General features: G+C 38.5%; 1 protein-coding gene and 1 long non-coding RNA gene across 6 annotated transcripts in view; one reads left to right on the top strand and one right to left on the bottom strand.

Annotated features, from left to right (window-relative positions):
• Nucleotides 1–1,861: 1,861 nt before the first annotated feature.
• Nucleotides 1,862–13,504, bottom strand: part of LOC129370342 (uncharacterized) — a 49,877-nt gene continuing 38,234 nt past the window's right edge. For 4 of the 5 annotated variants that reach the window (XM_055046278.1, XM_055046279.1, XM_055046277.1 and 1 more), the window contains 2 exons: nucleotides 11,232–11,369; nucleotides 1,862–6,048 (listed from right to left, as the gene is read on the bottom strand). In XM_055046278.1, coding sequence (XP_054902253.1) covers nucleotides 5,533–6,048; nucleotides 11,232–11,369 — 654 coding nt within the window. In that variant the 3' untranslated portion in view covers nucleotides 1,862–5,532. The remainder of the gene's footprint in view (nucleotides 6,049–11,231; nucleotides 11,370–13,504) is intronic. The other variant, XR_008607044.1, reaches the window with a different exon arrangement.
• On the top strand, nucleotides 5,866–11,224 carry LOC129370345 (uncharacterized). The gene is made up of 3 exons (XR_008607045.1): nucleotides 5,866–6,033; nucleotides 8,274–8,493; nucleotides 8,565–11,224. It is a non-coding gene; the product is annotated as an uncharacterized LOC129370345 (long non-coding RNA).

Here is a 13,504-nt window from a genome sequence, read left to right on the forward strand (position 1 = left end):
AATGTGGAGAATTTTTTTTTTTTCAAACGTATTAAAATGGGAAACCAAAGAATCACATTTAAGCCACAGCCTACACCTTGATCCACCTTTAGCAGTCGTTACATTCTCAAGTTTTTTATGATGCCACAAGTTTAGCAATCCTATCCTTGATTCTCAAGTTTCATCATATTGAATGGAGATTCTTGTGAGCCATTTTCAAATACAATATTTCCAGGGATGTTCAATGAGATTCAATTGAGCTCATTGGGACCTCCCAGTTAGTGGTACATTTTCATTTTCTTTCTCAGATTCATGCTTCAAGACGACGCTGTCTCAGAGGTCTGCAGACAATTTCTTAGATTATATTCTTGGTGTTTGACCTGCCCCGTCAACTGTTGAATCTTATGTAGATTTATATAATAAATTTGCTAAAATCTTTAAAACCTTTTTTACACAGTGTCATAATGCAGTATTTGTGTGTAGAGTTTTGAGCAAAGAGATTAATTTAATGCAATTTTGAATAATGTAACAAATTGTGGAAAAAGTGTAGCAATGTGAATACTTTCTGGATGCACTGTAGCTCTGCAGAAAATTGCAAGTTTCCTCTTGTGCATGAGTAAAGGGTGTAGTAGCTACAGCTGTGAAGCTTCAAATTCTTACATAATGAGTTTAAACAAGACACAACAAACTGGCTAATTAATTTAAAATTGATAAATTAATAAATAAAACTGCTTTGAGTTCAATGCAATCCCCTAAAGTTTCATTAACTTTACAATACTCTTTACCCCTAAAAGTAAAGTAAATGATTTGATAAGAAAATATTTGATAAAATCTCCAGCTCTTTTCAAACAACAATCTTCATAACATACTTCTGGAAATCAATCATTTTAAAACTATTACATACTCATATATTTTCCAAACAATACTCATAGTTTTCTAACCTATAGAACAGGATGCCATGGCTTCTATTGGCTAAAAAAAAAAAAGAAAAACGTTCTTTGAAAAAAACAAAACTAAACATGCCCTGTCCAGCAGTGTTACGCTCACTACTTTCACAAGTGCAGCACTATGGTTTTCACTATAATGCTCCAAATTAAAAATTGTTGTTGAATTACAACATATAATATGTTTCATGCAGTCCTTTAGTCACATCACATCACATTGAAAATAATGCAGTTCTTTTTATTTTTATTAGCATATTATTTAAAATCGTTTAACTGGTATAAGGACAGTGACGTCCTCATGGACCTGTTGGCTTACTTGTGTTTTGGAGGTCACAGTTAAGATTTTTTTAATTATTATTTTTTTATTTTTATGTATTCTGTATAACTGCAGCGAAACATCTGAGTTTTTTGTGGGAAGACTTTGTCGGTTTTATTAAAGTTTGAGGAAAAGTGGCAAAAAGACGCATGAAAAGACAGATTTCACTTTGAAATATATTTTGCTATCATCGTGAGACAAACTGTTGGAGCAGAGCAATGTTTTCTGGGTCAAAAACTGGAAAGTTTAAGAACTTCAGTATCACTGTAGTCTGTCCCAAGAGGAAGAAGAAATAAATATATCTCATCAGTAAGACATTTTAAGTAATCTCCATCCCTACTCTCACTCCATGACGTCATACTTCTACTTCATTATCCAACTGTGTTTGTACTGTCAATGTATATTTGGTAATGAAAATAAAATCACACCTGTTGCTCAATGATCCAGAATGTACACACCAGTGGTTTCTGCTTTATTGCCTAATCCCTCACAAACACATTTTATTGCATCCTGCTTTATTGCAAGATTGAGTTATTAATGTCAAGATGTAGCAAGAGGGAAAATATCTGGTGAGATGGACTCCCTCCGCAAAACAACTACCACAAAATGCAGGTAACACAAGCATGTTATAATGTGCCACTTTATTAGAAAAGTAAAAACTCACTTTAATATTTTATGAAGGGTAATATAAAACATTACAATCTTTTGCATATTTGCACTGTCACGCTATTTTATATTTATTAATTTTACTTCTTTTTTTTAAATTAAACCCTGTGCTTTAAGAACATACAACATTGGCTACAGCTGTCACAGCAGTACTGGCCCATATTTATATTTTAAGACAATTAATAAACAGCATCTGTATTTGCATGGAAAGCATGAAATGTTTTCTCTTTTTTTCATCCACAAAGTACTATGTATCTATGATAGCCATCTTTTTTTTCAGCAACAAATATACTGCATACTGCATGTTACATTGGAACAACATTAGAACAGCAACAGAATATTTTACACATTTACATCATCGTACTGTTTGTGCAACGAACATTTGTCTCTGTCAGTGAATAACATTGTTCAACAATGTATTTCAGATCAGTCCATTCTCTCAGGGTAAAATGCAACACATAAGGTGATAGCCATACGGGGAAAACATGGAGCGTGACAGCAATTTCCAGTCGATTTTGTTTGAGAGATCACTTCTCAGCTGTTGGCCATTTCTCATGAGTCAGACAGACGAGCCGCTGGATGCATTGCTGATGCGAGGCTGGGGGTCTGCCTGTCCCCCAGAGCCCCCTCCTCCATCTCTGTATTACTTGGAGAACAGGACATCAAAGGGCCCAGCTCTGTACAGCAGGAGAAAGAGGGAGTGTCTTCAATGTGAAAAACAAAAACAAATCAGGAAAGGGGCAAGCTCTCTGGGTCCGTGTCCATTTGCACTGACGCTCATCTGGCTTTACACTAGCTGTGCATTTCTCCCCCACCCCCAACCCCACTCTATCCCGCTTTCCTGCTCCCTCTGGGGAAAAGAATAAACAACTCTTCCATTTTCTCCCAATGGCTCCTCTCTATCCCTTCCTCTCTCTTTTGCTCGTTAAAGTTGCTGCTTTGGCTAAACAAAATGCTGCTTTTACAATACATGACAAAAAGTACAACATAAAATAGAAACGAGAGATAAGTAACACACTATTTGTTTTCATCTCCATATATCAAGGCATGCACTTACTTGCTCAAGCAGAAAAGAAAAGTAGCATCAACAACATAAATATACTCTTTTCATGGCAGTGGTGTAAGCTATTTAACCAAATGTATTGTCATTAGTTAGGTTAAAAATTAAACAGTGCTTCAACATACAGTGAGCATTTGTTTTTACATACTTTCTGACACAGTAGCATTTATATCTCTCTCTTAAAACCTCTTTAAACCCGTCCTTGTCACACAGCAAGTAAATAGAATATAAACTTAACCAATTCTCCCTTTACAGTATTGTAAAGAAGTATTTACCCCCAAAACAAAGTTATTTTATTTTAGTGTCTTTGTGACACACAAATGATCAAAATGTTAATATCAGTCATTGACAACCTGAGTAAATACAAAAGCAGTTTTCTAATACTGATTTCAAATCTTTCACCCCTTCTTATATCAATAAATATTTGTGATTAGTCACAGTCTTTTAGGCAATCTTTCACTTTACACAGCATGACCTGATTACTGCAAGAACCAAGAAAATTAGAAAATCACTTAAATAGAACCTGTCAAACACCATGAAGTAGGCCAAATGATCTAAACAAACAAACAAAAAAAAAGGTCCTTACACCAACCAGTCTGGAAAGGGTTACCAAGCCATTTCTCGGACTTTGGGACTAGGTAGTCTCACTAACAGCCATTATCCTTAAGAGGGGAAAACGTTGGCCAAGAACAGTGGTGGACATAGTAGGCCCTTAATGCTCAAAAATCCTGCATTGTTGCTGAGTAAAGACAATTCGACAAAGAAGAGCATTTTAAATTCACCCGTAGTGGTGTAAAAGATTGACAGATTACAGTCTAAAACTAGCAATAAGGTTTAAGACTAATATGTTTTCATAAGAGACCAAGATAGTTTTAGATGTTTTATTTTTTTTAATATTTAATACAATTTGAAAACTGAATTTTGTATTTACAGTAGGTAATTTGTTTAAAACTTGGTTCAAAATTTGAAAGATTGAAGTTTGTCAAAACTCCCCCCCAAAAAAGAGCGAACAAATCTATAAAGGGGCAAATACATTCTCCCAACACTGCATCAAGTCCTAAAAGTCTTTCTTCCTGCATTCTTTTTATAATGGTTCCCAAAGCTACCAGGGAAAGACTGTTTATGATGGAAGAGAACCCAGCACAGAAACTGGAAACTAGACCGGGGAGAAAGAGATGAACAACTTTTCAAAAAGACACTAAATGGTAATATTTGTGTCCAGCTTTATATTTTCTTTGGAGTCCAGACCCCTCTGTTACTATTTCAACCACAGGACTCAAGTCTGGTGAGCTACGTGGAGCTCTAGTTTTTTTTTTTTTTTTTTTTTGAGTGCTCAGAGCAAATCAAAACTGTGCTTTAATATTCCCTTCAGGGGTACAGCTAGGCTCAGCAGTCAGGCAGTTGTCCTGTGCAAAAAATACAGAGACTATGAAATAAGATGTTTACAATCCGCATAAGAAATGACACAAACTGAACAGACTGAAACATCCTGCATTGGTATTGAAACTCTTTCACTTCTTTATTTTCTTTTAAAAACCCTAATTGCTTTTACCCCTGCAGTACAGTTAAGCTCTCTCATTGGGAAATGATCACACTGCGGAAATTCTTGCACAAAACATTTGCTGCCCTCGACCTGATCACTTCACCTTGCATGACTGCCAAATATGTGTGCATCTGGGTGGAGGGTGGTGTCATCATGTCTCCAGCAACAGTTTGCCAAACGTGACGGTGCATTTTCAACTTTTGTCTTAATCTAAGCCTTATTGAGCAAAAGCTCACTTTCTAATTCTATCACGAGGGCTCTTACTAACAGCTGATACTGATGACAATTTGCGGAATGAAGACAATGACCGTAATTTACTCCTGTGCATTTGAGCGGGCCTGCAAATTACAGGGCTGTGTTTGAACAAAGCACCGCAAACACACTCCTCCAGATGACAGGTCAGTGAGCATCAGAACCTGTTTTATGTTTGCGTAGGTAGAGCAGAGCACCACAAATAACTGTGCCTTTAATGTGCTTATTGTCCACCCCAAGATGAGGGATATCTGTGCACCGGTGACCCGATTGCTTACCTTATACTCCGTAAACATCCACTTTCATTGCTACTAATGTCTATTTTCATGTCTACTATTGTGTGAGTTTCACAATGCATGCACATTTTTCTTTTTTTTTTTTTTCCATATATATTTTAAGAGTGTTCTTCTCAGGTTGTGAGTTGAAACACATACTCTTTCAAGAGTACAGTGTTCATATAAAAATAAAGATATAATGAAAAATGATGCACAAGTAGGTGAATATGGCCAGTGACACAGTTACATATATATATTTATATATATATATTTTTTTGTTTTGTTCAAATCTATTTGGTCCATTTTTGGGCTGGACTAGGCTTAGGCTGGTTCTGAAATGCAGACCAATCGAAGGAAGTCTGAACCTGGATTAAGACCCTGTTTGTACCTGATGTCAACACAAAATGGATCCTCATTGATTGTAGAGGGCCTGTGTCTATGTACAGCAACCTGCTTGAGGATCCATGAAATCTGGACCAGTGGATTCTACTACGGTGCTACAGGCCGGTGACGTACATCTCCATCCCATCGTTGAAGGTGAAGATGGTGGTAGTGCCAGAAGTGTTGCCTCCCTGTTTTACATCGCTAATGGTTTCATAGAAGTTTTCCCCACTGGGGAGGCCTCTGACTGGAGGAGCAATGGGCCCTGAGCCTTGTAGTGCTGCTGGTGCTGCCTGATGTTGCTGCTGCTGCTGAGGGGTTTGCTTCTTCCTCTTCAGAGTGGCGCTACCCCCACCTGTGCTGTTATTGGTTGCTCCCTGCTCACGTTTCCTGTGGGCGTCGATACTCGCGTATGCAGGGTCTGACTCAGCCACAGCAGAAGACCAGGACCGGTCCCCCACAGGCTCGTAGCAGGGTTCCTCTTGAGAACGGGCCTGCCCTTGGACGCCTCGGCCCCGGCCTCGGTTTCCCCTGTCCCCTCCGAAGGAGCGCGGAAGGGTTTTTGCTCCGTTGTGCTCCATGGGAGGTTTTTTTTTCTGGGTTTTGCACACGATGGAGTAAGTGTCTGCAATCTGATGGCACATACACACAGGACAAGAACACAGCATGGTGTCACTTAATGAGATAATAACACAGAACCTATTCTGTTGTTCACTGGTGACATATCCTGTGATAAAATTTCACTGAAGAGGTCATAAGGGCCAACGTCTCCACCTACTAATATGTACAGTGTCTCAAATCACTTGTCTGAATGTAGTGAAAAAAAAAACTAACAAACTGCTAAAACATTTATAAGTGGCTCCCTCTGCATTCATTTCTTAAAATTCAACAATACTGAACTTCTTTTTACATTGATGTAATTTGTCAGAATACAAATAAAAACTGCTCCCATTTGATTGATTGAATAATATTCATGCACACCACCGTTATCTAATAGACTCTGTTAAAATGTCCCTCCTGTGTCTAGAAGGCTGCATAAAATATTGTGGTGGGATGAAAGAAAATCACACACATTTTTGCTTGAAAAGAAAAATGAGTGTGGCATGCATTTGTAATCAACTTCTATTAATCACTGCTTTGCAAATATTTCTTTTGGTCTCATCTGACAAGAGCACCTTTTTCACCATGTTCACTGCATGGTATTAGCTGGTGGCAAACTGCAAACTTTTTAGAGTTTTTTTCAGCAATGATTTTACTTTTAGATCTTTGCATCCCCTCCAGAGATACCATGAGCTCATCAGCCACTTTTTTAGCTAAATAGCTGGCTGGGTTTGTCAGTTTAGGTAGACTGTTATGTTTTGGCAGGTTTGCATTTGAGCCATGCTTTTTCATATGTTATATGGCAAACTGGAGAGTGGTTCATGAAATGTTTGGATATTGAAGTATTATTTAACTCTGCAACTTAAATTTTTTTCTGCAACTGTATCTCTGACTCTTACAATGTGTTGGTTGATCTTCATTTTACTGCCCTGCAAAATAAAATAAAAAGTTTGCGCCTTCATATAACAATTGTTTCAGATGAAATTGCACACAGGTAAACTCTATTAAGTAATAAGATTAAATTTAAGCGAAATTAGCTGCCCTTGGTTTGATGTCAGAGGATATGGGGTAGAACACAAATATATGCCACAGTTTAAAGATTTTATATATAGAAAAGAAATATAAACAATATCCTATATTTTTCCACTTCACAGTTGTGAACTAGTTTTTGCTGATCTAAAATTGTACTAAAATATTTTTAATGTGCAGTTTCAACATGACAGAATGTTACAAAGTTCAAGGGGTGTGAATACTTTTTCAAGACTCTGCAGAATGCACATGCTGCACTGGAGTCAGACTGAAATTAAACATTTCTGCTAAATATCGCAAGTCTGATGTTCCTTAGTTAACTATTACATATTAGTATATAAATATCACTGGCATGGAACATGTGATAAGTGTAAAAGGATACTGTTGCTGAAATGGAATATGCAAATAACTGCCTGAGCATGGATTCTGTGTGTGTTTATGCACAGAGGTTTGCACATGCATTAACAGCTCTTGCTCTTTGCTGTAACCTGACCTAATTTAACCGAGCAGGATAAGACAGTGTAAACTCTGTTATCAGTCAGTTGGATTTCTAGTCAACAACAGTTAGTTGTGCAGTGGATGAACCTGTTAAAATTTCCACACCACTGCTTTGGTAACAGGGCAACAAAGCATGGACAAATTATCTGGACAAGAGCCAAGTTACAAAAAAAAGGGGGCAACAAGTTCTGTTTTCCTGAATGACCTTTGTAGGCATAAGATTTGCTGTGCATGCATTGCAGGTGTTATGACTGCATGTCCTCATTCATAAATGCGGGGCTTTTGCACAGGCTGTGTGCATACGTGCTTGCTTTGCAGCGATAGCTAGGGTTCATAACTGAAAAGCATGTGTGAGGAATTCTGATAAACCAGCTCCGCGACCTCTGGCATTTCTGTGTCAAAATTCCACAAGTGGTGAAAAAGAGCAAAGGATTGTGGGCCGTGGTGATGTTTACCCTCATCGTTCACACCCACACCAGTAGCTCTGCTCTGCTGGGCCTGTGAAACGCTGCCTATGCAGACTCTCTTTTTCCACCACACATACAGATTAACCTTTTTTTTTTTGTCCTGTCTCCAAAATCATGACAGACCTCCCTTTCATTATGTGTGCTCACCTTGCACTATATGTCACATCGATTGGTCGTGCTGGGAAAAAGTAAATAAAGTGCATGTGACTGAGACTTCCTCTGTGAGTATCTCTCGCCGTTTCTCTTCGCTCCTTGTGTTACAGGCAGAGCTGAAGTGGAGCACGCACACACCCTGCCCCCACAATTTTCTGGTGTGACCTTTTTGGATAAACAAAGACCCCGGCATAAGCTGTAAGTGTGTGCAGACAACGTGCTGTGTGTGTGCAAGTGCATGTATTTATGTGGACACAGAGTGTGCAACTCTGCACAGAGGAAGGAAGGAAGTCACAAGATGATGGGGATTTCAAAACTGAGCTACAGCTGGTGAGGAAGCCTGCCATTGTATGCTTTCTTTTCTCTTCTCTGCAGACTGTACTACTTTATGTTGTTTTTAGCTTCCAGCTCTGAGCAAGACTTCGATAAGCAACGCTTTCTGCATACAGCGGCTATCTGCGCCACTCACGCATCTGGTCGTGGCCGTGATTCTATGAGTTGCAAGGACTGCAGAGTTTTCAAAAGGATCTTGCGGCAGCAGATATTCATCTGCTGGGACACGCTTGATGCAACGTGACTGGTTGGGGAGGGCAGGGCCTCCTAATAGCCACAAAGGGAGTGGAGCAGAAGGAGTGAGCACCAAGGAGAGGAGGAGACTTGGTTGGGAGTGGAAACTCAACACCTTTTGATGGCTGCAACTGACAAACTCCAGAGGATAGGGGCATGTTAGGGCAACAACAAGATCTGACGCGAGAAAACAAAACAACGAGTGGGAAAAACATTAATACAGAGAGAAAGAAGTAAAAAAAATAAATAAAAAATTGTGAGATACTGCAAAACGCTGTCAAGGCCAGTTACTCCGTGGTGCATTTTGACATGCAGAAGAGCTCCAGGCAGGAAAGCGTAGAGAATTAACCCTTTAATTTCTACATAAATCATCTTTTTTTTTTCTTTTTCCTTTTTGCAAAACTCTTCAATGGCTTTGATAAGCTCATCAACACTATAATACCATTTATAACTACTGCTTTGTTATAACATGCCTTTTTAATCTTAAAGTGTTTAAAATGTTTAGTGTTTAAACTGAGACTGGGACTCATGGAGAACTGTGGTGATGAAGTAAAAATAAACACTTGTCTATTTTAGGGACCGCTGTACTATTTAGACTGACTGTCTCTGACCTGTAGGCAGACTGTTTACAGCTCACTGACTCAAAGATATATAGTGCCATGGAAAAGTAATCACACTTCTTTATAATTTTTAATATTTTGTCAATTTACAACCCAAAACGTTCATGTAATTTCAAAAGGATTCCACACAAAAGGCACAGATAGACTACAACACAATTGTTAAGTGGAAAAAAAATCTCAAATGTGAAAAGCGGGGTTTATTTCTTCCATTTTTGCACATCTAGATCTGAAACTTTAGTCCAGTACATCTTTACAAACTAGTACAATGTTAGTCAGATTAAATCCAGAGTGACTGTGAACATCAGTTTTCAAGATTCCCAACTGGATTTAGGTCATGTGTTAGGCCAGGAGTCTGGAACCTTTGGCCCCAGTATTATCCATAAACGGATAATAGATAATGCCCCATTTTAATATGCCTTTTAATATATATGTGTGTGTGTGGGTGTGTGTGCATGCGTGTGTGCATGCATGTGCGTTTTCTGTCTTACTTTCTTGTAAAACCTAAAAGTACAAATAAATAATTTTAAAAAAATCCTTTCACCATAGCTCAAAATAATAATCCTAAATTTGAAGTTGTCCTTTTTAACGTGTCATGATCTTGGGTTGTTTTGTTACATGTGTTTCACCTTAGTTATTTTTTGCTTAGAGTAGATCATACATTTATATTTTATATTCTTGTTCAGTTTGTCCTTAGTAATTTAGTTAGATCACGTTTATTATTCATTTATTGTGTTTAGTCTGTCTTTGTTGCTCCCCTGTGCCATTCCTCACTCTCAGCTTGCAGCTGTGCTCTTTCCTCACAGCTGCATTGAATTTGAAATTAGTCTTGCGCCACTATTCCAGCAATCAACCACCTCAAGTAATTAACCACCTCTCTTTTACTTTTCCTCGCTGGTTCCTTCTGTTTGCCTCATGTTTTCTGGACTCTGTTTACCCTCTGCTTTTGTAAGTTGTTCTATGAGTTCTTTAGTATAACTTATTTCATCATTTACCCCAGGATTCCGGTTCCCATTTGATCCAACTTCATACACATAAAACATTGACACATTTATTTAATATTTTTGGCTCTAAACAAGTTTGAATTTAGTAGAATTGGGGGCAAAAATGCCTGTTTGGATTGTTACGTTTGCAGACCCTGTGTAAGGCTTTTCCAACACAAAAATATGCAAATAATTGTCCTATTCACAGATTCTCTCATTTAGGCTGTGTATCTTTGCAGCTCCTCTAGAGTTATCATGGTCTATTAACTACTAATGTAAGACTGGTTTAAACTGCTGCACAACTGTATTATAATACTGATTGCTTGGTAAGAAACCCTCCCAGGAGTTTGCACAAAAGCTGCTCTCAAACTAAGACTTCACGTAAATTAAGTTTCAGTTTGAATTTTCTATTCTAATTGCATAGTTTGTCTGAAACATAAACAGATGCGTGCATATATTTACATATACACAGACACAGTATATAAACAGATGCCCTATTTAAACATAACGGTATCTATTCTGAGCTATGATTAATACTGGACAGCAGGTGACAGCCAGCCGTGGTCTGTGCAGATAAATGCTGAAGGCCAACAGATGAATGGGGGGGTTGGGCGAATGAGGTCAAGGTTCAGGCAGGCGGTGGGGGTTGTGGATCCATGTAACATAACCTCTTTCTGTAAGCAGAAACCACGTACGGCAGGAAGGTCGTGAGGCAGCTGTGTTACGGCGACGTACCCAATCAAAAGGGTGCCGGCGTCGGTAAACACAGCAGAAATCAGAGACTGAATCTCCTGCCTGCTTGGAGAGTTCACGGCCAGCCTCACATTGATTCTTTCTTCTCCCAGCTGTCACTAAAATCACATGTATCCATTCACAAATACACATGCTGTAGATAAACTACCTCCTTTGCAGTTGGAGGCGATGGATGCCCTGGCTGTCCATTCTCTCCCCGGAGTGGAGGTGGGTGCAAGGTGATGATGTCGTCGTCCTCCGGAGGCTTCCAAATGTACTGCTCCCCGTTGCCTATGAACACCGCTTCCTGATAAACAAAGTCAAATGATGAGCTTCATAAAGTGCTGCTGTGAGGTTAGAATCAGTGAGCCATTGTGCAAAGGTACTCAGGCAAATAAAGGCTCTAATGTTTTAATATTTCCCTCTACATCAGTTAAAAGCAGATGAACAAAAACAAGTGAATTATTCATGTGTGTTTCCAAGAAATGGCCAGTAGGAGCCAGTCCTGGATTGGACAGGCCCAAAGTTGGATTGGATCAGGAAGATTTCAGTTCTCATTTTTATATCATCTGGGTTTGGATGAATACGAACTGGAGATTTAATGTTTTAAACATGAAGACTTATAATTGGAAATAAAGATAGTTAAAGTCTATCAAATTTCTATCAAAATTAGAAAATCAAAAAGGTCAAATATTTTGTGTGATAAGAACCTTGATTTAAAAACTATGACTGAATTCAGGTTTTTAGTTTATATTTTTGCTTAATTCTATGTATCAAACTCAAAAATAACATAAATGTTAATGATATCTATATAATAAACAATATGTTTCTATTAGCAGCAGGAGCATTTCTTGTTATTTCTAAAAACCAAGAGTTTCTGCAATATTATTTTGAATTTTTGCTGTTATAAACACAATACTGTAGAAACAACACTTTGAAACTCAGTTCCAGGCTTCACTTGTCCTGCAAGTTAATTTTGACTGGAAAGCTTTGAAGAAATAGTAAAATCATAATTTTTTAGATAGATATACATCCACCCATACCATACTTCTTTGCTTCCTCCACTCCTTCCTTCCTTCCATCCATCATCTTACACGCTGAGCACTACTGGGTTAGAAAAGCACGCTGGTGCCTATCTCCTGAGAACAATGGGCAAGAGGCAGGGTACACCCTGCTCAGATGGCCAGTCCATCACAGGCTAAACATGCACCATGACATAATTTCAAATGCCATGGAATAATGGCCTTTTGGATAAAAGGTTGGTTATTTAAATGACGACCAAACAAATGTCAAAAAGAGTTGTCGATTTGTCTTGTTAACAAGCAGCTGCTCTGACGGTTGAAACCTGAAATTAGCTGTCCTCTACTTCGTGGCTCTTCAGATGGAGATTTCAGAGTAAGTTCTGTGTAGTCATAAGAACAATATTAAATTACTGAATAGCTTTTTTTTAAGGCTTAAATGGCAGCTTCGTGCTTTAATGTTTTTTATTTTTATTTTTTATTTTTCTCAGTTTCTCCTTTCTCTGCGACCAAAAGTTCCAAAGATATTTTATGCAAATCTGCAAACTCAAATATGTCTTGCTGACAGACAAGCAGACCTACTGGCACACAGACAGCGCTGCCAAAACATAACCTCTATTTAACTCTGCTGGTGGATGGTGATTTCTGAGAGACTTGAGGAGAGGTAGAGGTCAGATAGGAATCTGTATTCAGGAGAAATGATTGGGCCTTTTATAGAGTTCAACTGCTGCATTTAGCAAATCCTGACTGACAGGCAACAGTTGACTTACTCTTTCCAATACCTTTAACATTATCTGGAAAATATTACTGTGCCTCAGTGGCTTAAGACAAACCTAGATGTCATAAAAGAATGACCCAACATAACACTTCTCTTGCAAAACTTTTTATAACTACAGGTCTTAAGAAGAATTAGTAACCAATTAGGAACCACAAATTGGTGAACACACATGTGACTGAGGATGATTAAACTTTTATATGCCCACCCCCCACGCAGCCTGACTGAGTTAAAATAGCAAATGGCTTCAATATGTGCAGAATATTTATTCTCATTCAGGCTGCTGGCTACCTGTTAGCTGTTTATAGATAGACTTGCTGATGGATTCAACAGGAGCACTCCCACTGACACACACACACACACACACACACACACACACACACACACACACACACACACACACACACACACACACACACACACACACACACACACACACACACACCACCAGGCAGCCTGCCAAACTCTTAGATAATCCATGCTTCCACACTTTGCTCTAATAGCGTGCTGCACTGCATGATGCAAAGCGGGCAGGAGAAAAGCACACACACACACATGCACCCACACGGAAAAAAAAAACAAAACACACTCTTTAAAGGTTTGTCACATTCATTAAAAGTTCAGGTCAGTAACAAATCACATCAGCAG

Source organism: Poeciliopsis prolifica, unplaced genomic scaffold (assembly GCF_027474105.1).
Source record: "Poeciliopsis prolifica strain line A6 unplaced genomic scaffold, Auburn_PproV2 SCAFFOLD023, whole genome shotgun sequence".
In the NCBI taxonomy this organism is placed as follows: domain Eukaryota; kingdom Metazoa; phylum Chordata; class Actinopteri; order Cyprinodontiformes; family Poeciliidae; genus Poeciliopsis; species Poeciliopsis prolifica.